General features: G+C 41.4%; 2 protein-coding genes across 3 annotated transcripts; both read left to right on the forward strand.

Moving 5' to 3' along the window:
• The first annotated feature begins 1,656 nt into the window (after positions 1–1,656).
• LOC112232012 (zinc finger protein 436-like) lies at positions 1,657–9,022 on the forward strand. Its single transcript, XM_024398807.2, has 3 exons — positions 1,657–1,703; positions 2,107–2,225; positions 7,385–9,022. Exons 1-3 carry the CDS (start codon positions 1,694–1,696, stop codon positions 8,639–8,641), a joined length of 1,386 nt encoding a protein of 461 aa, XP_024254575.1. The 5' UTR covers positions 1,657–1,693; the 3' UTR covers positions 8,642–9,022.
• A 1,597-nt stretch (positions 9,023–10,619) lies between these two features.
• LOC121841800 (zinc finger protein 629-like) lies at positions 10,620–13,793 on the forward strand. Of its 2 annotated transcripts, none has more exons than XR_006080757.1 (3): positions 10,620–10,679; positions 10,892–11,004; positions 11,118–12,506. XR_006080757.1 is itself a non-coding variant. In XM_042311960.1 (3 exons), the coding sequence occupies exons 1-3, from the start codon at positions 10,667–10,669 to the stop codon at positions 13,461–13,463; spliced, it is 1,065 nt and encodes a 354-aa protein (XP_042167894.1). In that variant the 5' UTR covers positions 10,626–10,666; the 3' UTR covers positions 13,464–13,793. The 2 variants fall into 2 exon arrangements, 1 of the variants encoding a protein (XP_042167894.1); XM_042311960.1 differs by lacking the exon at positions 11,118–12,506 and adding an exon at positions 12,525–13,793 and having other exon boundaries at positions 10,626–10,679.
• Positions 13,794–22,103: the final 8,310 nt, after the last annotated feature.

Below are 22,103 nucleotides of genomic sequence, written 5' to 3' on the forward strand. Positions count from 1 at the left end.
ATATGGAATCATGTAACCAAAAATAGTGTTAAATCAAAATACATGTTATATTTGAGATGCTTCAAAGCAGCCACCCTTTGCCTTGATGACAGAGTTGCACTCTTCCTAACCTCCTGCCCAATGTATGACCATATTAGAGACACATATTTCCCTCAGATTACACAGACCCACAAAGAATTCGAAAATAAACCCAATTTTGATGAACTCCCATATCTATTGGGTGAAATACCACAGTGTGCCATCACAGGAGCAAGATTTGTGACCTGTTGGCACAAGAAAAGGGCAACCAGTGAACAACAAACACCATTGTAAATACAACCCATATTTATGTTAATTAACCCCTTTTTTACTTTAACTATTTGCACATTGTTACAACACTGTATATAGACAATGACATTTGAATTGTCTTTAATAATTTTGGAACTTCTGTGAGTGTAATGTTCACTGTTAATTGTTATTGTTTATTTCACTTTTGTATATGATCCACTTCACTTGCTTTGGCAATGTTAACACATGTTTCCCATACCAATAAAGCCCTTAAATTTAATTGAGAGAGATGCAGTAACAATAGCCAAGACAGCTTGGCTGCAGCCAAAACTAGCTAACTTGTTGCAGCCACAATGGTATGTATCATCCCACATAACAGTGCCTGTCTTCACTGGAGTATTCTAGAGAAGTTAAGCTAGGTAGGTTTATTGAGGCACTCTCTTCAACCCCATTCTGTAAACAACTGTTGGTTGCTGGTTGTAGCCCACTCCAACATAAAGCTACACATGTGAAGGCTACTAGTCTTTGCGTGGCGCAGGTCATAACTACATTAAAAAGTTTGTTTCAAATGATTGTCAGATGTTTTAATTCATGTATTTTTTCTTGCAAAAAAAATTGTACTAGCACAACTATTCAAATACTATGGATATTCGAATAACCGTGCACATCCATAATAGTTGTATTTGTGACTAAAAAATAAATTGGAGAAGCACTTCAAAACCCCACCTTAAACCTTTATCTCAAAGGTTTAAAAAAAATGCTTGCTATTTCCTTAGATGAGCTACTTGTGTACATGTTTAACGACCGGTATATGCCCACACCATTCCAACAGACCAAATATGCTTTTTAACATACTTAATTACCAATTTAAGCAGTAGCTTATTTCAAATTACAACACGCATATTTTTATTTATTTAACCACACCCTTTGAGCCATGACGCCAACCAATAATATCCTTTCTCTTCAGTGTAAACGGAAGCGACCTGTGACCAAGAAGTTTCCACGTTAGCGTTTTTATTTAGACGTGTATTAACCCCCTGGAACTCATCATATGACTAATGTAACTGCACAGCATCACATACTTACCCCAGATAGTGTTTAATTCGCTTTCGACTTGGTTGATAGATGTTATTTAAGTAAAGCTAGCTAGTAGCTGCTAACAATGGCTAACTGTATGGTTTTTCACACTCAAATTGCCTCCATCATGGAGGTGCTAGCGAATTCAGCCGTTGCAGAGATCTGTAAACTCGTAGACGACGACTATGCAGTGTTTCGTTTGGAAATAACTCAAAGCCAGAAAGAAAACAGGGTATTACGGAGGAAACTACAGCTACTGGAACTGAAGGTGGCACGGGAGCGCGCAGAGAGGACAATGCGAGAGCGCGTCCTCGCCAGTAGTGTCAAGATCCTCGACAGATACAGAGGAATGGCAAGAGGTACATTTAGATTTTGTAGAGTGCGGGGACTGTTGCGGTGTTACCCTCACCACGTGTTCAGATGCGTTACCTAGAATCGGGTCTTGGTCAGTTTTTGGTCACTTCCGCTGATTACTTGTGTATCTTACACATTTTTTTTTACCAGGCAGGTCAATTAAGAACGAATTATTCTTGCACAAAGACACAATATAATCTAACAAGATTCTTGATTTACTGAATTTCCTATTGTTATACTCAATATAATGTGATGCATGGAACATAGTAAATCAATCAATGAATAGTGTATCAAAAAGTTGTGGTGTTTCCTTACATTCTTCCCAATTATAGCTAGTGTGCAATATAACGTTGAGCATTGACAGTACCTAACTTAACCACCCCTTTTTCCTCAATCACTCTCTCTCAGGTGAAGGACATCTCACTGGAGGCCACAGGAGCTTTGTGAAGCCAGCGTGGAGAGATAACCAACCCTTAGCTATAGATGAGGGGAGTGGAGCCTTAATCCAGCAGGTTATCGTGATAGAGGTTAGTGTCATAGTGTGACATAAAAAATTACAGATCCTCAAATGTGGCCCGTTTATTTCAGAAAGGCTCCTGTCAGCCACGGGCGCCTGACTTTTTCTGAAAGAGGGGGTGCAAAAGCTTTCGGGTCTGGGGGACCTCTCCCAAAAACAATTTTCCTGCAATTCTACTCTGTTTAACAGGGGGAATCCATATTTATGAACAGAACACAACAATTTGTCTTAGGTTTTCCCACTATAAATTAAATTGAAAAAGTGTTTTAATTACTAGAGTACTAATCTTCTCTCTTCCCTGAAAATCCCACCCCTAATAATTAATTGACAGGTCTGAAACCCTAACAAGCCTGTGACTCTCACATGTTCTGCTCCTCCCCTGACAATCCCAGCCACAGTGATCAATTGACAGGCCAAACTGATAATGAAATCGAAAATGGGAGGAATAATATTGTTTTACTCAAAAAGGATTTACAGGTTAATAAAAAAACATTGTTCAAATGCACATTAAGTTGTCATCTTCTTTTTGTCACAAATAATGCGATCACAATAATGTAGTACAATTACATATGTTAACTGATCTTTTAACAATGTTCTTTCTCAATATGGCAGTGTTATCTGGTAGGGCATTGAACAAGAACTGTCAACTTGAAAATGCAAACTAGAGATTTGCGTTTACATTTGGTCATTCATTATTTTCACATAAAAAATGATGTTCCAAACGTATTATTAATTTATCATGAAATGCTTTTTTGGGGGGGGGGTCAGCTATATGTCCATAAATTGCGGCCCTGAATCTGCAATAGAAAGAAAAATTTAGCTCCGGTAATATGGGTCATATTTCAACAGTTTGACCCAGAGGAAGGGTCTCCAACCTTTTCTTTCATAAACACTACTTCATACAAAAAGAAATGTACTCACATACAGCCTGCATATTTTGTCATTATGTAGGCCTAGAAAAAGCAAAGCAGTGCGACAAACAGCAGTGTTACACATGGAATAAGCAAGTGTACAGTCAATAACACAATAGAGAAAAAAAAGAGTCTATATACAGTGTGTGCAAATGGCATGAGGTGGTAAGGCAATAAATAGGCCATAGTAGCGAAGTAATTACAGTTTAGCAAATTAACACTGGAGTGATAGATGAGCAGATGATGATGTGCAAGTAGAAATACTGGTGTGCAAAAGAGCAGAAAAGTAAATAAAAACAATATGGGGATGAGGTAGGTAGATTGGGTGGGCTATTTATAGATGGGTTAAGTACAGCTGCAGCGATCGGTTAGCTGATGTTTAAAGTTAGTGAGGGAAATATAAGTCTCCAGCTTCAGCGATTGTTTTCAATTTGTTCCAGTCATTGGCAACTAAGAACAGGACTGCATACATAATGTTATTGCGTTTTGGTTCTTAATAAAACCACATTTTGAACAAAAATCTTTGTACTCTAACAATGATACAACAAAATAGATAATACATTTATATTGCAGGTACCTTTTCATGTTAAACACCAGTGGTGCAACTAGTGCTTTCTAACTGCACTGAACCAAAACCGTGTCACGCCGGAGAGAAGCAAAACTTTAGTGGTCAAAACAATTCATCTTGAGGCGATGGGAGGAGGGGGTGCAAAATGCAATCTGTTAGCTATTATATCATATTTAACATGGACATGAACTACATGACCAAAGGTATGTGGACACCTACTTGTCGAACATCTCATTCCAAAATCATGGGCATTAATATGGAGTTGGTCCCCCCCTTTGCATCTATAACAGCCTCCACTCTTCTAGGAAGGCTTTCCACTAGATGTTGGAACATTGCTACGGTGACTTGCTTCCATTCAGCCATGATTATTAGTAAAATCAGACACTGATGTTTGGCGATTAGGCCTGGCTCGTAGTTGGCGTTGTAATTCATCCTAAATGTGTTAGATGGGGTTGAGGTTAGGGCTCTCTGCAGGCCAGTCAAGTTCTTCCACACAGATCTCAACAAACCATTTCTTTTTGGACCTCACTTTGTGCACGGGCCATTGTCCTGCTGAAACAGGAAAGGGCATTTCCCAAATTGTTGCCACAAAGCTGGAGGCACAGAATCATCTAGAATGTCATTGTATGCTGTAGGGTTAAGATTTCCCTTTACTGGAACTAAGGGGCCTAGCCCGAACCATGAAAAACAGCCCCACCCCTTTATTCCTCCTCCACCATTCTCCTGGCATCTGCCAAACACAGATTCATCCACCAGATGGTGAAGCATGATTCATCACTCCAGAGAACGAGTTTCCACTGCTCCAGAGTCCAATGGCCGTGAGCTTTACACCACTCCAGCCGACGCTTGGCATTGTGCATGGGGATCTTAGGCTTGTGTGCAGCTGCTCGGCCATGGAAACCCATTTCATTAAGCTCCTGACAAACAGTTATTGTGCTCACGTTGCATCCAGAGGCAGTTTGGAACTCAGTAGTGAGTGTTGGAACCGAGGACAGATGATTTTTATGCGCTACGAGCTTCAGCACTCGGCGGTCCTGTTCTGTGAGCTTGTGTGGCCTACCACTTCGCGGCTGAGCAGTTGTTGCTCCTAGACGTTTCCATGTCACAATATCAGGATTTACAGTTGACTGGGGCAGCAGGGCAGAAATTTGACAAACTGACTTGTGGGAAAGGGGGCATCCTATGATGGTGTCACGTTGAAGGTCACAGAGCTAAAAAAGTGGGTGTGCACAAACATCCGTTTGCACCCCTATTTTGAAAGTGGGGGTGCAGCTGCTCCATGTCGACAGCTATTAATTTTGCTTACAAGTACGTCCTTATTTATCTGCATACGGGAGCTTGAGTAGGGCTGTGGAGAAATTTCGCCAGCGGGTGATTGTCAAGCAAATAACTGTCCCTCACGGCGATTGACGTTAACAAATAAATAGGTACTCCTATATGCTTAATTTAGAGTTATTAATGTCCCTTTAGTTGTTCTACAAACATTGGGCTGTATGTTTTGATTTTTAATACATTGTAAGGCTTCATGATGTGACTATTGATTTTTTTTTTTTTTAAGTCACTTGAAAGGCATGAGCTCTGCTTAGTTTTTTGTGCATTACACACTTTCAGTCTCTCATTCACAATTTGACAAGCACTTGATAATGCCTCGAATTTCCCGGCGGCATCCCCTTTGTGTGCCCGTAATGCACCCTAAAAAAATCCATATATTTTGAGGCCGTTGTCCCCTTGGCCCGAAGTGCTGCGTTGTGCCCTTTGCCTCACTCCACAGCACCTCTCACTCACATGGCTCTCCATCACGTGATCGTATCTTTGTCACAGACTACAAATGAAGACTCACACATCGGGGACGCAACTGTGTGCGTTCTTATCCAATTCCGAGGTGCATGTTAAAGATTTTGGAAGAACTGTCCACATTTACTTTTCGTCAGCCAACAAGATAAATAGGCCAAACGAACAGCAAAAGCACTAGCCTATGTCAATCTACTATCACCAATAGTACAAACGTTGACCTATTATATTCTGTGCGAGAAATAAATATTCCAAACATAGTCTGGGACAGTTGTGGGATACGATAGATCCCAAATTAATACAACCACCTTTATGCTCCCCCTTATAATTTGGGATCAAATATGCTCTGAAAGCAAACATGTTGACATGAGTACCCTGATATCAGGGAATTTGTGCCATTCTGAAAAAATTGTTAGTTAGCATTAAAAAAAACTGTTTTACATTATGTGGCTGATGCAACAGATCAGAACGTTTAGCTTAAAATGTTGAATAACTTAGGGTATTTCTTCACAGCCCGCTTGGAGTTTGCCAAAAGGCATCTAAAGACTCGCAGACCATGAGAAACAAGATTTTCTGATCAGATGAAACCAAGATTGAACTCTTTGGCCTGAATGCCAAGCGTCACATCTGGAAGAAAGCGGGCACCATCCCTATGGTGAAGAATGGGGTGTGTTTCAGCGCCAGGGACTGAGAGACTAGTCAGGATCAAGGCAAAGATGAACGGAGCAAAGTACAGAGATCCTTAATGAAAACCTGCTACAGAGTGCTCAGGACCTCAGACTGGGGCGAAGTTTCACCTTCCAACAGGACAACAACCTTAAGCACACAACCAAGACAACACAGGAGTGACTTCGGGACCAGTCTCTGAATATTCTTGAGTGGCCAAGCCAGAGCCCGGACTTGAACCCGATCAAACATCTCTGGAGAGACCTGAAAATAGCTGTCCAGCAACGCTCCCCATCCAACCTGACAGAGCTTAAGAGGATCTGCAGAGAAGAATGGGAGAGACTCAAATACAGGTGTGCCAAGCTTGTAGCTTCATACCCAAGAAGACTTGAGGCAGTAATCGATGCTAAAGGTGCTTCAACAAAGTACAGAGTAAAGGGTCTGAATACATATGTAAATGTGATATTTAAAAAAAAAAGTTTAAAAAAATCAATTCTAAACCTGTTTTTGATTTGTCATTATGGGTCTGTTGTGTATAGATTGATGAGGGGGGGAAACTATTTAATCAATTTTAGAATAAGTCTTGTAACCTAACAAAATGTGGAAAATGTCAAGGGGTCTGAATACTTTCTGAAGGTACTGTATGTGTGAAATTTGTTTTGATTTAGAATGGACCATTATCATGCACCTGTCTCGAAACGGGGGCAGCTGAAAAAATACATGTCATCTATGCACTTAAATAGTGCTTTTCCCTTGGTTAATTTTCATGCTAGCAAGGTAGGCTGTTGTAAAGATAAGCAATGTGCCTAATATTAGGAAAGTTGAGAAGTAAATATTGTAGGCCTAGCCTATAGAAAGCTGATGGGATCCTCCTCTATTAAAAAGAGGCCATCACTCTGTTTTATTTCACACAATTTCACAATTTTATGGAAATGTTGCACAACATGAGCTCATGGGTTCTCATGAAGTATTTGATTAGATTTTTGATTACATTTGCATTGATGTCAGAGTGATTAGAGGGACAATAGAGTGCTGAGTACCAGGCAGTTAGCAAGTTTAGTAGGCTACTAAAGACCATCAGCAGCATCAGAGCTTGGAGAAGCCCTATTTGACTGCCTTTGTGACTTGTGACCGCCGGTGTGGCAGTAATACGGTCACCGCAACAACCCAACTTGTGAGACTTCCCTACGACATTGTTATTGAATTCAGTAACCTCCTCTCTTTTTGTGTCAGTCAGCAGATGCAGAGGCTCCAGGTCCTGGGGTCAAGCATGAGAGGGCAGAAGGAGAGGAGGACCCACGGGACAGTAGAGACATCCAGACTGAAGCAACGGCTGGAGTGGCGCCCCCTGTAGCAAAGGAGGACATCGCAACTGCCTCCACGCCCCAGGCCAAGACTCAACCCAGCATCACGGAGGTCAGTGGAACTCCAAACGCCATCATCAAGTCAGAGACTTTAACTGTAACACAGAGTCTCTTACACACAGGATCTGACCACAGATCAGACCCAGAGAAACTGGTCTGTCCTCCTGCTCCTGCCTCGGAATACTTACCGGTATTTCACCAAAGGCAGAGGGTGGTTCATTCCCATGGAGATGGTGATGGTGACTCGTTAGAAACTGCCGGTGATGATCCGTCTTGTTCTTACGCTACAGAGATGGACCCTGAAAACATGCCCTTTGGTTTAGAGACCCAGGCTGATCTGTCTAGAGGGGACTGGAACCGGTACAGTAGTAGTGTATACTCTGAAGGGTGCCTAGATAAGAAAGGGGAGGTTATAGTGGTGGATGAGGTGACTGTGAAAGTGGAGGGCGACGCTCCTCCCACATTGAATGCAGATCGTCACCTAGGAGATGGACACTCCCAGGGCAGAGATTTCTTAGATTACAGGGGATGCTTAGAGACCAATACAAATTTTGTGACCCACTCCCCTTTACACAGGTTCTGGGATCGCGACTCAGTGTCAACGTCGATGGCATCTTCTGATGTACTTTTAGATCAGGTATTGAACTCAAATGACGAGGCTAGAGCCCAGACTCAGGGAGGGGGAGCAACATCAGGCAATAGTAAAGAGAAACTGTTCCTCTGCATGTTCTGTAACAAAGGCTTCAGCTGCCCCCAGAATTTGGAGATCCACCAGAGGGTCCACACAGGGAAGAAACCCTTCAGCTGTACCCAGTGTCACATGCACTTTGCCCAGGCTGGCAACCTAAAGATCCACCAGAGGGTTCACACAGGAGAGAAGCCCTTCAGCTGTACCCAGTGTCACATGCACTTCGCTGAGGCTGGCAGCCTGAAGAGGCACCAGAGGGTCCACACAGGGGAGAAATTATTCAGCTGTACCCACTGTCATATGCGCTTCGCCCAGGCTGGCAACCTGAAGAGGCACCAGAGGGTCCACACAGGGGAGAAATCATACAGCTGCCCCCAGTGTGAGAAGAAGTTCTCCCGCCAACACCAGCTGAAGATGCACCTAAAGGTCCACACGTGAGAGAGGCTGTTTGCCTGTACTCATTGCGGAAAGATGTTCTCAGAGAGGAGCTTCCTCAGGATGCACCAGCAGAAAAACCTTTCCACTCCATAAAATGGAAAGCAACCATCCCACTCAATAGCTTTTGACATTTAGTTCAAACCCTGCAGTAAAGACAGAGATTAATTGTCATTGTTGTCAGCAGAAAATATCCACAGCTGCATTTGGAATAATGAGAGTAACAGATTTCAGTGTTGGATATTCCTGGGTAAAATATTGCATCCAGACATTGTGTGATACAAGGCATATATACTGAACAAAAATATAAACGCAACGTATAAAGTGTTGGTTTATGTTTTATGAGCTGAAATTTTGTGCACACATTTGTTTACATCCCTGTTAGTGGGCATTTCTCCTTTGCCAAGATAATCCACCCACTTGGCAGGTGTGGCATATCAAGAAGCTGATTAAATAGCATGATCATTACACATGTGCACCTTGTGCTGGGGACAATAAAAGGCCACTCTAATCTGTGCAGTTTTGTCACACAACACAATGCCACAGATGTCCCACGTTGAGGTAGCATGCAATTGGCATGCTGATTGCAGGAATGTCCACCCGAGCTGTTGCCAGATAATTTAATGTTCATTTCTCTACCATAAGCTGTCTCGAATGTCGTTTTAGAGAATTTGACAGTACAACTGGCCTCACAACAATGTGTAACCACGCCAGCCCAGGACCTCCACATCCGTCTAATTCACCTGCGGGATCATCTGAGACAGGCCATTCATTTGAAATCCATAGATTAGGGCCTAATAAATGTATTTCAATTGACTGATTTTCCTTATGAACTGTAACTCAGTGAAATCTTTGAAATAGTTGCATGGTGCGTTTTATATTTTTGTCTCTTACATATTGTGTTTGTATTGTACTGCCTATATGATGTTCACAAATGCCTGTTTCATTACTTCTGTTCAGCTACTTTCTTTTTTTTCCCCAAGACACTTTTAATGAGAAAATGTATGCAGTTTATCAAGTTCATGCAGATTTATTGTTTGAGACATACATGTATGTGGGATTTTGATATGGATGTTTAATAAACACAATGGGACTTTTCATTCTAAGACTTTCATTGAGACTCTCTTTAGTATACATCACATCTGATCTCACCCTGTTCTGTATACACCAAACAGCACTTTATAACCAATATACACTTAGTAAATATACTTACACATACCCACACACTAACAAACACCGACTGTACATGTCAAAATAGTTTAGTCGGGTTTGACTGATGATGACTTGACTTTTAACGGACAAATTTGAACTACAACATATTTATGCCCATTATGATGGGTTTAACAACGTTGAAGTCATTCTGTAACTACAGTATAGGACTCAAACATAGTGGGGATGGGTAAACACTCCATGTTAAAAGTGTGTTTATTATCTGTGTGTACATACCTGAGGGAGTGTATGTCTGTGTAATCTGTATCACCCGTCTCTTCCAGGAGGAGGAGGGTCCAGAGGTGCTGATGATGAAGGAGGAGGGTCTGGGAAACCCTGAGGGGACCATGGTCATTGAGGACAACCAGATTACACCTCCTGAACCCACAGAGGAACCAGCTGAGCAGCACAGGCCCACATACAGTCTCACTGAGGTGAGCCCACTGAACTACGGTCTGAATGGTTTTAGTTCAGGTCCGTATCCACAAAGCCTCTCAGAGTTGGAGTGCTGATCTAGGATCAGGTTTGCTTTTTAAATCATAATGATTAAGATTATATGGAAAGATATTCGATCAGCATGTTTGCATAGTATAAAATCAACTAACATGTTTGCATAGTACTCATAGCAATCCCTCATTACCCAATCAGAAGATGTTCCATAGCAGGGTACTCATATCAGATTTCTTGATTCAACATCCTCTCACTCTGTATCTCTTACAGTCAGTAGACATGGAGGATGGGAAGCCTGATCTGCTGATAGTCAAAGAGGAGACAATTGAGGATGAACCAGACAGCATTGATCTGCTGAGTGGACTAAAGATGGGGGAGCAAGGTAAGGGAGAAATACATATAGCCTACATACGGTAATAGATCTTTAATGGGAATAGTGATGCACCTGGTTATCATTTCTTCATTCACAAAATGAAATCAATACAACTTATATTTACATACAAAAACACAATGTATGAACTTCACCAGGTAATTGGTAATTCATAGGTAGAGTTTTGATGTTTGTAAAGTCTATTTTGTAACCTCTTCCTGCAGGTGGTTGGCTGGAGGCTAACAGAGGAGACTGGGTGAACATCTTGGATTCCCAGACCAGTGCAGCCAAGGGCAACATCACTGAGCAGGCCAGGACCAGAGGTGACATAGTGGAGGTCAGTGGATGGGACATCTTCCTCAACTATGGGCTGGGGAACAACATTGTTAACCACAAACAGAAACAAACAGTCGAACACAAAACAACTGAACTTAGTCTCCATGACAACAGGCTGGCTGTGACCAGAGAAAGGTGTAGATTCGGTCCACGGGGAAACGGAGGTGTCCGTATGCGGCTGAAGAGAACAGACAGACAGCGATGATCCGTCCTGCTCCTATAGTTGTGATTCAGAGAGACTGATGGTGCCTCAGGTTAACCTCCTAACAGGTGCTGCCTTCAGCCTGCCTTCTATAGGATCTAACACCTGGAACATGGACCCTGCGACAACACAAACACTCCCTGGACTTCATCCTCCTCACACCATCCTAATGTTAAACAAGACCTCACACAATGCCAGTGCCTCAACAGTAAATGGCTACACAATCCCATTGACAAATGACAGTAGTAGTGACGTTATCAGTAGATCTGGTGGCAAAGAGAAGCACTTCCCGTGTTCATTCTGTGGGAAAGCCTTCAATTACCTCAAACAGGTGGAGATCCACCAGAGGATTCACACAGGGGAGAAATCTTTTGATTGCCACCAGTGTGAGAAGAGGTTCTCCTACCAGCACCACCTGAAGAGGCACCAGAGGGTCCACACAGGGGAGAAATCCTACAGCTGACCCCAGTTTGAGAAGAGGTTCTCATGCCAGGACCAGCTGAAGATGCACCTGAAGGTCCACACGGGAGAGAGCCTGTACGCCTGTTCGCATTGCAAGAAGAGATTCTCAGAGAGGAGCTACCTCTGGATACACCAGTAGAAAACGCACAGGGCCCATGTATAGAGTGTAGTGACATGTAATGTAGTGTTAGTTTGATGTTAATTCTGTTGGTTTTGAATGTTCTAGGGAACTGGATGAGGTGAACTGAGGAAAGAATGAGTATGATGAGGCAGAGTAGATATGGTGATTGTTGGTGTCTGTAAAAATGAGTCACTGATGAAGTGACAACTATGTCTTGTAGTTTGATACAGGTGTTTTATAATGATGAAATGATTGTGCCTTAATTCATGTTTACTTCACATAAACTAGTGAACTGTGTGTAATGTTGAACCTTTTCCAATGTATTCTAAAATACATTTTATCAAATCGGGGGTACCAGATTTACCGAAAGGGTAACCATAGTGAGAAAAGGTATTGTACTTGTCACATATCGTTTTGTGCAATAAAAGTACTTTACTTCAGGTTATGTGAGTGTATAACCATTTTATTGAAATGAAATACAAAAATGACTGCTGACCCCCTTGTTATCATTGTATCATCATTCTTAGTCGAACCAAAACATATTTAATTCTTGAATCAACACATGGAAAGGTTTTTATAATACACTCCAATGGCTCCATATTGTTAGGTACTTGAATCACAGTGTTAGAGATGTGTTTGACTGTGGTTAACATTTTATAAAGTCATGTTTCTGTGTGTACAGCAAAGAGTTTCTTATATAAAGCTTTATGCTTTTCTGTTCAATGTGTGTTTACAGTCTGCAGTCCATGAAGACCTGCTGATATCCGGTGTTGCTGACGGGAGAGACTGGACCTCTGAAGCACCTGGTCACAAACCCTGGCCCCGGATCAGAACCCTGAATCAGGAGCCGTCGCTCTTCCTTCCCGAGTCGGAACCAGGACCCAACCACGAGGGACAGAGACTCCAGCACCACGCAGAACACAACCAGTGGACAGGTGGACTGAACAACCTCAGTCCTGGTGGTCATCAGAGAGACAGAGGCTCCAGCCAGGGATCCAGTCTGCAGCCCAGACCCTTCTCTTCACATTCTCAGTGCAGGGATGGAGCAGGGCCTGGGGCTGAAAGAGATAGACCCTCCTGTTCCTATGATACAAACACCACAGTATCCATGATAAACAGAGCAGGTCACCCTGGGCTTCAGCCTTCACAGAGAGTGGTGGGAGACCCATCTGGTGGGAGTCTAACAGGAAGTCTGTCTTCTCCTTCAGGGTCTTGTCTAATGCCTGGTGACTGGGTTCATAGAAAGCCTGGGCCTGGGTCTAGCCTTCCTCATCTACCTCATGGTTACCCCACCAGTACAGACCGGGTCAGGATTGGCATTCACCACGAGAGTTACCTAGCCTATAACACAGCACACAATCCCAACACCCAAACAATGGCTAGAGGTCAAGGAGGGAGCTCAAATTCTAACCACTTGAGGGTGGTGGCTCCTGCTTCTACCTCCTCTGGTGTCATTGAGTCACAACGTGGGAGGCCGAGCATTAGGTCGGACGCCGACAAGCCGTACGCCTGCCCCACCTGTGGAAAGCGCTTCGCTGAGGCAAACTATGTGAAGAGGCACCAGACAGTTCACACCAATGAGAGGCCCTTTAAGTGCAAACTATGTTACAAGAGCTTCTCCTTCCTGACTAACCTGATCAGACATAGGAGTGTCCACAAAGGGGAGAAATCATAGCAGTGTGGCTTGAGATGTACACAGGGGATATCTGGGAACTATTCTTAAGCTGACATACTGAATTATAATTATCATGCGAAGTGTCTCAGTTGAGCATCTGAGTATGCTCACCATCTCTGATACAGACTTGTTGTTTGGTGTGCAGGCATAGCCAAAACAGTCATTTTATTGAAGTGTAACTTTGTCTATATTCTATACCCTCTTTTTTATCATATATTTATAACACCTAATGTTATTGGGCATAATCAGGTGGTACCTGTTCCTTTATGTACTGAAACAATGTGATCAAATCTGTTAATACATTTTGAACCATGTTGTCCTTTTGATACACTACGTGGCCAAAAGTATGTGGACACCTGCTCATCCAACATCTCATTCCAAAATCATGGGCATTAATATGGAGTTGATCCCCCCCACCCTTTGCTGTTATAACAGCCTCCACTGTTCTGGGAAGGCTTTCCACTAGATGTTGGAACATTGCTGCAGGATCTTGCTTCCATTCAGCCACAAGACCATTAGTGAGGTCGAGCACTGATGTTGGGCGATTAGGGCTGACTCGCAGTTGGCGTTCCAATTTATCCCAAAGGTGTTTGATATGGTTGAGGCGAGGGCTCTGTGCAGGTCAGTCAAGTTCTTCGACAAACCATTTCTGTGTGGATCTCGCTTGGTCCACGGGGGCATTGTCATGCTGAAACGGGAAAGGGCCTTCCAGAGGCAGTTTGGAACTCGGTAGTGAGTGTTGCAGCTGAGGACAGACAATTTTTTTGCACGCTTCAGCACTCAGCGGTCCCGTTCTGTGAGCTTGTGTGGCCTACCACTTTGCGGCTGAGCCGTTGTTGCTCCTAGACGTCTCCATTTCACAATAACTGAGAGTTACTTAGAACTTAGAGTTGACCGGGGAAACTAGCAGGGCAGATATTTGATGAACTGACTTGTTGGAAAGGTGGCATCCTATGACGGTGCCTCGTTGAAAGTCACTGAGTTCTTCAGTAAGGCCATTCTACTGCCAATGTTTGTCTATGGAGATCACATGGCTGTATGCTCGATTTTATACACCTGTCAGCAACGGGTGTGGCTGAAATAGATGATAATTTGAAGGAGTGTCCACACACACTATATATATATAGTGTATGTTGACTTTTTACTTACTTGGTTGTTATATAGTATTATAAACTGGGTGGTTCGAGCCCTGAATGCTGATTAGCTGACAGTCGTGGTATATCAGACCATATACCACGGTTATGTCAAAACATTTCTTTTTACTGCTCTAATTACGTTGGTAACCAGTTTATAATAGCAATAACACACCTTGGAGGTTTGTGGTATATCACCAATATACCCCAGCACTCTTTGTATCGTGCTTAAGAACAGTCCTTATGTTGCGTTCGTAACCAAGTGGGAATTTACCATATACGACTGGAGAAAATCAATTTGAGCTGGTAACTACTGATAATTACTAGTCTATCATCATGAGTTCCCACTTCCCCCACATGCTGACCTCTGACATAAACTACTAAGGAAATTACCTCGGTACTAGCATTCTGGGCTGGTAAATGCAAAACATTATTTATAAAAAGCAATCTATTAATATGGGTTTTCAACACTATAATTTGTTTACAAGCATGATAGATGTACTTTATAGTTTACACAGCTTGTTGACCATTAGGCAATCTGCCTTTCTCAACGAGTTCAAAGCACGTGAATGCATCCAACTGATCTTTACGACTTTACAACTGGTAAATTCCCACCTCCCACTTAGTTATGAACACAGAATTAGTCATGGTATATTGACCATATACCACACCCCTCTGGCATTATTGCTTAATTAAAATTGGCCTTAGTTTCCTTGGCTTCCTTCGATCTAAGCCAACCGTCTCAGCAATTATTTGAGGTAATTTACTGTAATATTTCCACCACTGGAAATTACCACCAGTACAGAGTAGGGTCTTTAGAATCTACACTGAGTTTACAAAACATTAAGAACACCTTCCTAATGTTGAGTTGCACCCTCCCCTTTTGCCTTCAGAACAGTTTCAATGGAATCTACAAGGTGTCAAAAGTGTTCCACAGGGATGCTGGCCTATGTTGACTTCAATGCTTCTAACAGTTGTGTTAAGTTGGCTGAATGTCCTTTGGGTGCTGCACTATTATTGATATACATGGGAAACTGGCACCTACTACCATACCCTGTTCAAAGGGACTTAAATATTTTGTCTTGCCCATTCACCCTCTGAATGGCACACATACACAATCCATATCTACATTTTCTCAAAGCTTAAAAATATATATTTTTACCCGTCTCCTCTCCTTCATTCATCTACACTGATTGAAATGAATTTAAGAAGTGACAGCAGCAAGGGATCATAGCTTTCACCTGGTCATTCTATGTCATATACACCCAGTCATGTCATGTACACGGAGTGTATATATGGTGCTATTTAATGGAGGTCTCTGGTCTAAATAGTCAGCAACACATTCTACTCTTGCATTGGGGGCTATGGAGTGGGTGGAGTAGAAAGTGTTGCTGAGTATTTAGACCAGAGTCCACCATTAAATAACACCGTATATATATTCTACAGACCCTACTAAGTAATCCCAACCTCTTTTACGTCGGCACCTCGAATAGTTCTCTCTATAAGCCCATATGTATTTTACAATATATTGTATCAGGGGGGATTTATTTGACCGTATTTTGAAACCAACATTTAATGCAAATGTCACTTAAATATGAAAAATATGGACAATCATGTTTCATATATCATGAATAAATAAAAGGTAATTACACTTCTACTATTATGTGGGGGACTTTTATTTTATAATTTTCAGAATTTCCGTGACCCGGAAGTACTTTTTCCCATTTTATTCAAGACTGCTGAGCGTCACCAACAGCAGCTTTGCATAGTGCATAAAAATAGTTTACTACATAACTAAAGATAATTACTACTTTAATTAAGATTTTAAAAATCCTATAAGGTCGAGCACATTGAAAAATGGTTGGAGCTTAAGTGAATTAATGTAAAGAACATAATAGCCTACTGGTAAAAAATGTACAATGACAATATAGAAAAATAAATCATTATTTTGCTGGTATGATTGTTAATTTACTGGTGCTTTTGTTTAAGGGTGCAATTTTGAAATGTAGAGTTTAAGAAAAGTATTCATGTATTTCTGTTGTATTTCACAAACAAATTGCACTGTACAGGAAAAGCAATGCCCATAAAAGCAGGGTCCAGTCTATTCACTAGATCCTGATAACTGTTGATAGGCTATAGGCATAATTGGGGTTATACAACCTATAGCAGCATCGGCATACTTGGGTACTGCCTCAAAAAAAAAAATAATAATTGTTGTCTAGCCAAAACGCTTGACCTGATGCATGTTTTGATACATGAGGCTGGCCTTGGGCTGATTTAAATGTAAAGTCTGCAGCCTGCTCATCATCATTATGGGAATGTAGGTCATTTACAGGTATGCCAGTCAGTTAATTAACACCCCTTCTACTGGTCACATTGTTTCTATTGTTTATTTGAAGGAGTTAGCATCTTACCAAATCACCTGCTTATGCTAGTAGGAATTATGCACCTAAATTATAGTGCAAGCCAAGAGTACAAGTCTGGTATGGAATGGTGTTTTATTTCACACTGGTGTCAAACAAAGACTAAGCTAAATTTGTTAATTCATTGTTCTGTTATTTGGACATGAATTAGTCAGTCAGCAGAGAGTTAAAGTGCCAGTACAAAAGTGCAGATCTGTGATTTATACTGAACCAACATGAGTACACTGATCTCATAGCTTTAGAGTGAAAAAAAGGGAGGGGGGGCTTGCCTGTTTTACATGTTATTTTGGAATTAATACCAGTCACATATCAGTTTGCAAACAATGTCAAAAAATATATAGAATTGAGTCAATAAAGCCGCATACAAACATGGACCCTTTTTTGTGTTCTCAAGTAAGGGAGCTCCAAAATGCAAGTGTTTCAGTGTGGTGGTGGGGCAATGCGCCGTGATTGGCTCAGTGTTCTGTCACTCATGGGGACACTAAATCACCGCCAAGTCTAAGGGTAGAGCTCGAAAATTTTAGCCCTAGGGGTGCTGCCATAGACTTACATTAGAAGTGCCCATCCAAGAAGGCTCAAGGTCATTGGCCACAGATAAAATGATGTCAAATCACGTTATCTACAGTAGCTTTGATTGGACTGATCATCATGAATCAAGTCGACAATCTACTGGCAAATCCTTTTTTTTTTTATTATTATTGAATATCCCGAAACCTACAATGTCCATTTTGATGGCCATAACGAATAGATATTGTGACAGCGGACACCCTTGTTTAACTCCTCTTGACAATTCAAAACTCTGAGAAGTAGCCGTTATTTACTATTTTACACCTGGGGTTGCTATACATTATTTTTACCCATTTTATAAGAGAATCACCGAAATTGAAAAAATTCCAGGCATTTATAAATTAAATCCAGTCTTACTTTATCAAATACCTTTTCAAAATCTGCTATAAATACCAGGCCTGGCTTCTTAGATGTTTCATGATGTTCTATTATTTCTAGTAGTTGTCATATTATCTCCAATGTATCGTCCATGTAAAAAACCTGTCTAATCAGGATGAACAATACCTGGTAAAACCCTTTTAATTCTTAGTGCTATGCATTTCACTAGTATTTTTGCATCACAACTGTAAGGCTTCTGTGTGTAGCTGGTGCAGAGGAGTCAGGCGCAGGACAGCAGAGATGAGTAATAAAAGTAATATTACTCAAATAATCACAATACATTAAGTAAATACAAAGCCCACACACAGGACCGAAATACATCAAACAATCACTCAAACAAACAAACACGGGGAACAGAGGGTTGAATAATGAACAGGTAATTGGGGAATTGAAACCAGGTGTGTAAGACAAAGACAAAAGAAATGCAAAATGAAAAGTGGATCGGCGATGGCTAGAAGGCCGGTGACGTCGACCGCCGCCCGAACAAGGAGAGGGACCGACTTCGGCGGAAGTCGTGACAACAACATTGAAGTGTAAGGGGCCTACAGTTTTTTTTTTTTTAGATATACTGGGTCTTCATATTTGCCATCTGGGTCTTGTTTTAATAATATACCTTCCTGCTGAGTACCTGACAGACTACCATTTCTATAGGAGTAGTTAAAGCAATCTAACAATGGATATTTTAGTATATCAAAAGAGACTTGATATACCTCTACCGGTAGGCCATCAAGCCCTGGGGTTTTTCCAGACTGAAAGGATTTAATAGCCTCAAAAAGTTCTTCCTCTGTAATTTGGCCTTCGCACAGATCTTTCTGTATATTTGTTAATTTTGCATTCTGTCTCCTTTTCAATCCTTGTCATATGAAGAGAAATAATGAAGAGAAATTATAGATAAAACCTATCGATCCTCATCGGCCATTGGACATAAACATTACACATCAAGTTGGAAATCGCAAATTTAACAAAGAGTGGTTTGGAAGGAATCAGTGGCTAACTGCAAGCATTGCAAAGCAATCATTAGCCTGCTATGCAGTGGAGTGGCTGTATGGTCCCAAGTCAAATATTAACGTCTCTTTTCCTGGTTTAAAATTCTAAACATTCAACATTGGCCATGCTGTCAATGAAGCATGATTTGTGCCGCGCTCAAAACAACTGTTAACTCAGGAACTGAAAAACGTGGACTTTAGTGAGTTCAAGACAACTGGGAACTTGGGAAAAAACAAGCTACGACTGGGAATATACATTTTGAACTTTCATCCTACTCGGAATTGTAAATAGTGAACTCTGGCCTCTTTCTAGGGCAACGACCTGAAGATCACTGACGTCATCATGATTTAACTTTTTTCCCCAGTTGTCTTGAAAGCACCATAAATCCAGAGAATGGCAGACTTTGATGACAAAGTTTGATGACAAAATTTGCCCACGAAGGACCACCGTGCCACCCTCATGTTCAAGTGAGCACAACACAACAAGGTGAGTCCAAAAATGTATTGTATGCTGCTGCATAAATTATCTAATATGCCAGGGAGATATGTATACTGTAGCCAAGGAAGTAATACTAAATGTATGTTGTGTAGTAACCCATGTGCCTCACCCTAATCATTTGGTCTATTTTCACCTCTTAATTTCACCTACTGTTCTGACTTGGTGGTGCATATGTAGCCTATAACCTGTTTTTGAGAAATGTAATCTTTGAATATTGTAAGAACTTTCATTGTCTGCTTATATGCCCCCTTTATTCATCCTATGGTTCTGACTTGGAGTACAGGGAGAACACTGTAAGAACGGCCCATGTTCTGAATTCTGTCGCTGTACATTTCAAAGCGCTGAACAAAGTTACATTGACTACGTCCGTACTAGCTCACTCATTAATGTCTTAATCGAAATTACGGATTGCCTCTTATCTTCACTTTGTGCCATAGTTTGTACATCTCAATTACATCTCAAATTTCAACTATGTTTTTTTAAAAGGAAGTAAATGAGGCTGAATTAACAGTTTTGCTGCCAGACAAGGCTCAGCTGATAGCCAGGTGTAGCAGTGGTAAGGTGTTGTGAAGGCTTTATGTAGTCTCTAACAGTTTGTGGGCACCGTTTTTCACCGTTATAGTGCAATTAATGTATTGTTTAGTGTTGTGTTGTGGCTTTGCTGGTATGCATCGGTCATGTCTTTGGATATGCCGGATGAAGTGATATGACATGCTATTCTATAAAATAATTAATATTACCTGATTGAGCTAATCATGTAAATGTAATTAACTAGAGAGTCGGACACCACAAAATAATATTTATAGAGCTGTCATCTTCCGAATAAACTCTTAAAGACCTAGTAATATTTTACATCAATAGCAGTCAATATCAATCGTCACCTTAATTCAGTCTCATCTGAAAGTTGTAAATTCTTTTATCTGCACGAACCCTGGCTAACAAGTTGAATCAGCAATACAAAAATGGGGTTTTATTATTTATTTGCTAAATACCTAACTAATCACACAGAATTACACATACACACAATTAATCATAACTTGATCACAAATGACGTCATAAAGGAAAACGTCCCTAGCGGGCGGAACAGATATGACAGCTTGTTACACAAAGGAAAAGAGGCTGGGTTTGAGTGAAGGAGCGGGAAGACTGAGGAACAAAGGGAAGAAGCTGGGCTATCGTAAATACAGTATCTTATGCATTCTAAATTACCGCCCATTTGGAAAAGGAAAATGCAATAAATATTTACTCTGAGCTGCGCTTCAGTAGGTTGGTGGTAGATGGAAGGCCGTGTTGCCAAACCGAGTCCTTTGTCCTTAGAAGAATGTCTCTGGTGGTCGATTGGATACCTTGTAGTAACGTCGTTGTGTGGTAGATGGGATATTCTGTCTGTTCCTTCCTAACCTGTGTTTGCAGCTGTGGTCACTAACTCAACGGCTAGGAGGTATCACTTCTATCGTGAATAAGAGTTCAAAGTTCATACCATTCGCAACCAAAGCTCACGCTGATGTTGGCTTCGTTCTGTAGTTATTATCTGAACCATTCTGACATAGGACCGTCGTCCTACCTCCCCGGAACAGGAAGTTATGTTGTCGTCAAGGCTTTATATAGAAAGGGAGAAAAGGGGTGTGTTTCATAGTTTACAAGCTATGTCTCTTCACGTGGACGGGCCACTGAGTGAGCAGCCCTATCTTATGAAAACCCACATCTCATATTTTAGGAGCTAAAATCACATTTCATCCCATCACAAATAATTTCATATTCAAACATTTAAATTGAACAACAATGTCATGTGAATCCGATAACTCTGATATGCACACTTTCCACTTTAGAGTTTATGTCATCTTATCATTGATGAGAATGTCTCAGATGACAACCGAACTGACATCATATTCATTAAGTACCACCGCATATGTTCAATTGTTCGGATTACCAGAATATAGTTCATTTCCCCCCAGCTACTAATGTTCCCAGAATCTCTATGTTAACCAAGGAGTTTGCAAATGTAACCTCAGTAGGGTAGAGAGAGGAAAAAGGGGGGTAGAGGTATTTATGACTGTCATAAACCTAACCCCCAGGCCAACATCATGACACATCCCACATTTTTTTATTGCCCCACCAAGATTTACATGCTAAAATCAACACTGGCTGTTGCTCATCTGGCCTTGGTGAACCTCATCTGTTTACTTGAAGGATGAGGCTTGAAGAGACAATTGGCTGTTTTGTATTCTAGGGACTCTAGTGAATAGACTGGACCCCAGTTTTATGGACACGATTGTTCTGCCTGTACAGTGCAATATTTGAATTGATTTTATATTTGTAGCACATAGTGTCCAATGGCTCCATTTAAAGTAATTTGACGATATTTGTCAGGCAGGCCATATGCATTTGTTTGGCACAGGTCAAGGCGGGCCTTGGGCTGATTTACATGTGTAAAAGGTGCAACTGGCTCATCATCATTAGGTTAATCTATATAGGTTGTTTACAGCTGGATTTCCCAAACTTGGCCCTGTGCCCCCCTGGGTGCATGTTTTGTTTTTATCCCCCTAACACTACACAGCTGATTCAAATAACCAACTCATTATCAAGCCTTGATTATTTTAATCAGCTGTGTAGTGCTATGGAAAAAAACAAGAATGTGCACCCAGGGGGAACCC

The sequence above is a fragment of the Oncorhynchus tshawytscha genome, linkage group LG34 (assembly GCF_018296145.1).
Source record: "Oncorhynchus tshawytscha isolate Ot180627B linkage group LG34, Otsh_v2.0, whole genome shotgun sequence".
Taxonomy (NCBI): domain Eukaryota; kingdom Metazoa; phylum Chordata; class Actinopteri; order Salmoniformes; family Salmonidae; genus Oncorhynchus; species Oncorhynchus tshawytscha.

What these genes read in the sequence shown, in the direction of transcription:
- LOC112232012 (XM_024398807.2), top strand. An exon ending in AGCAGGTTATCGTGATAGAG is followed by an intron (nt 2,226 to 7,384) that starts GTTAGTGTCATA and finishes TTTTTGTGTCAG; the next exon opens with TCAGCAGATGCAGAGGCTCC.
- LOC121841800 (XM_042311960.1), top strand. An exon ending in CCAGAGGTGACATAGTGGAG is followed by an intron (nt 11,005 to 12,524) that starts GTCAGTGGATGG and finishes GTGTGTTTACAG; the next exon opens with TCTGCAGTCCATGAAGACCT.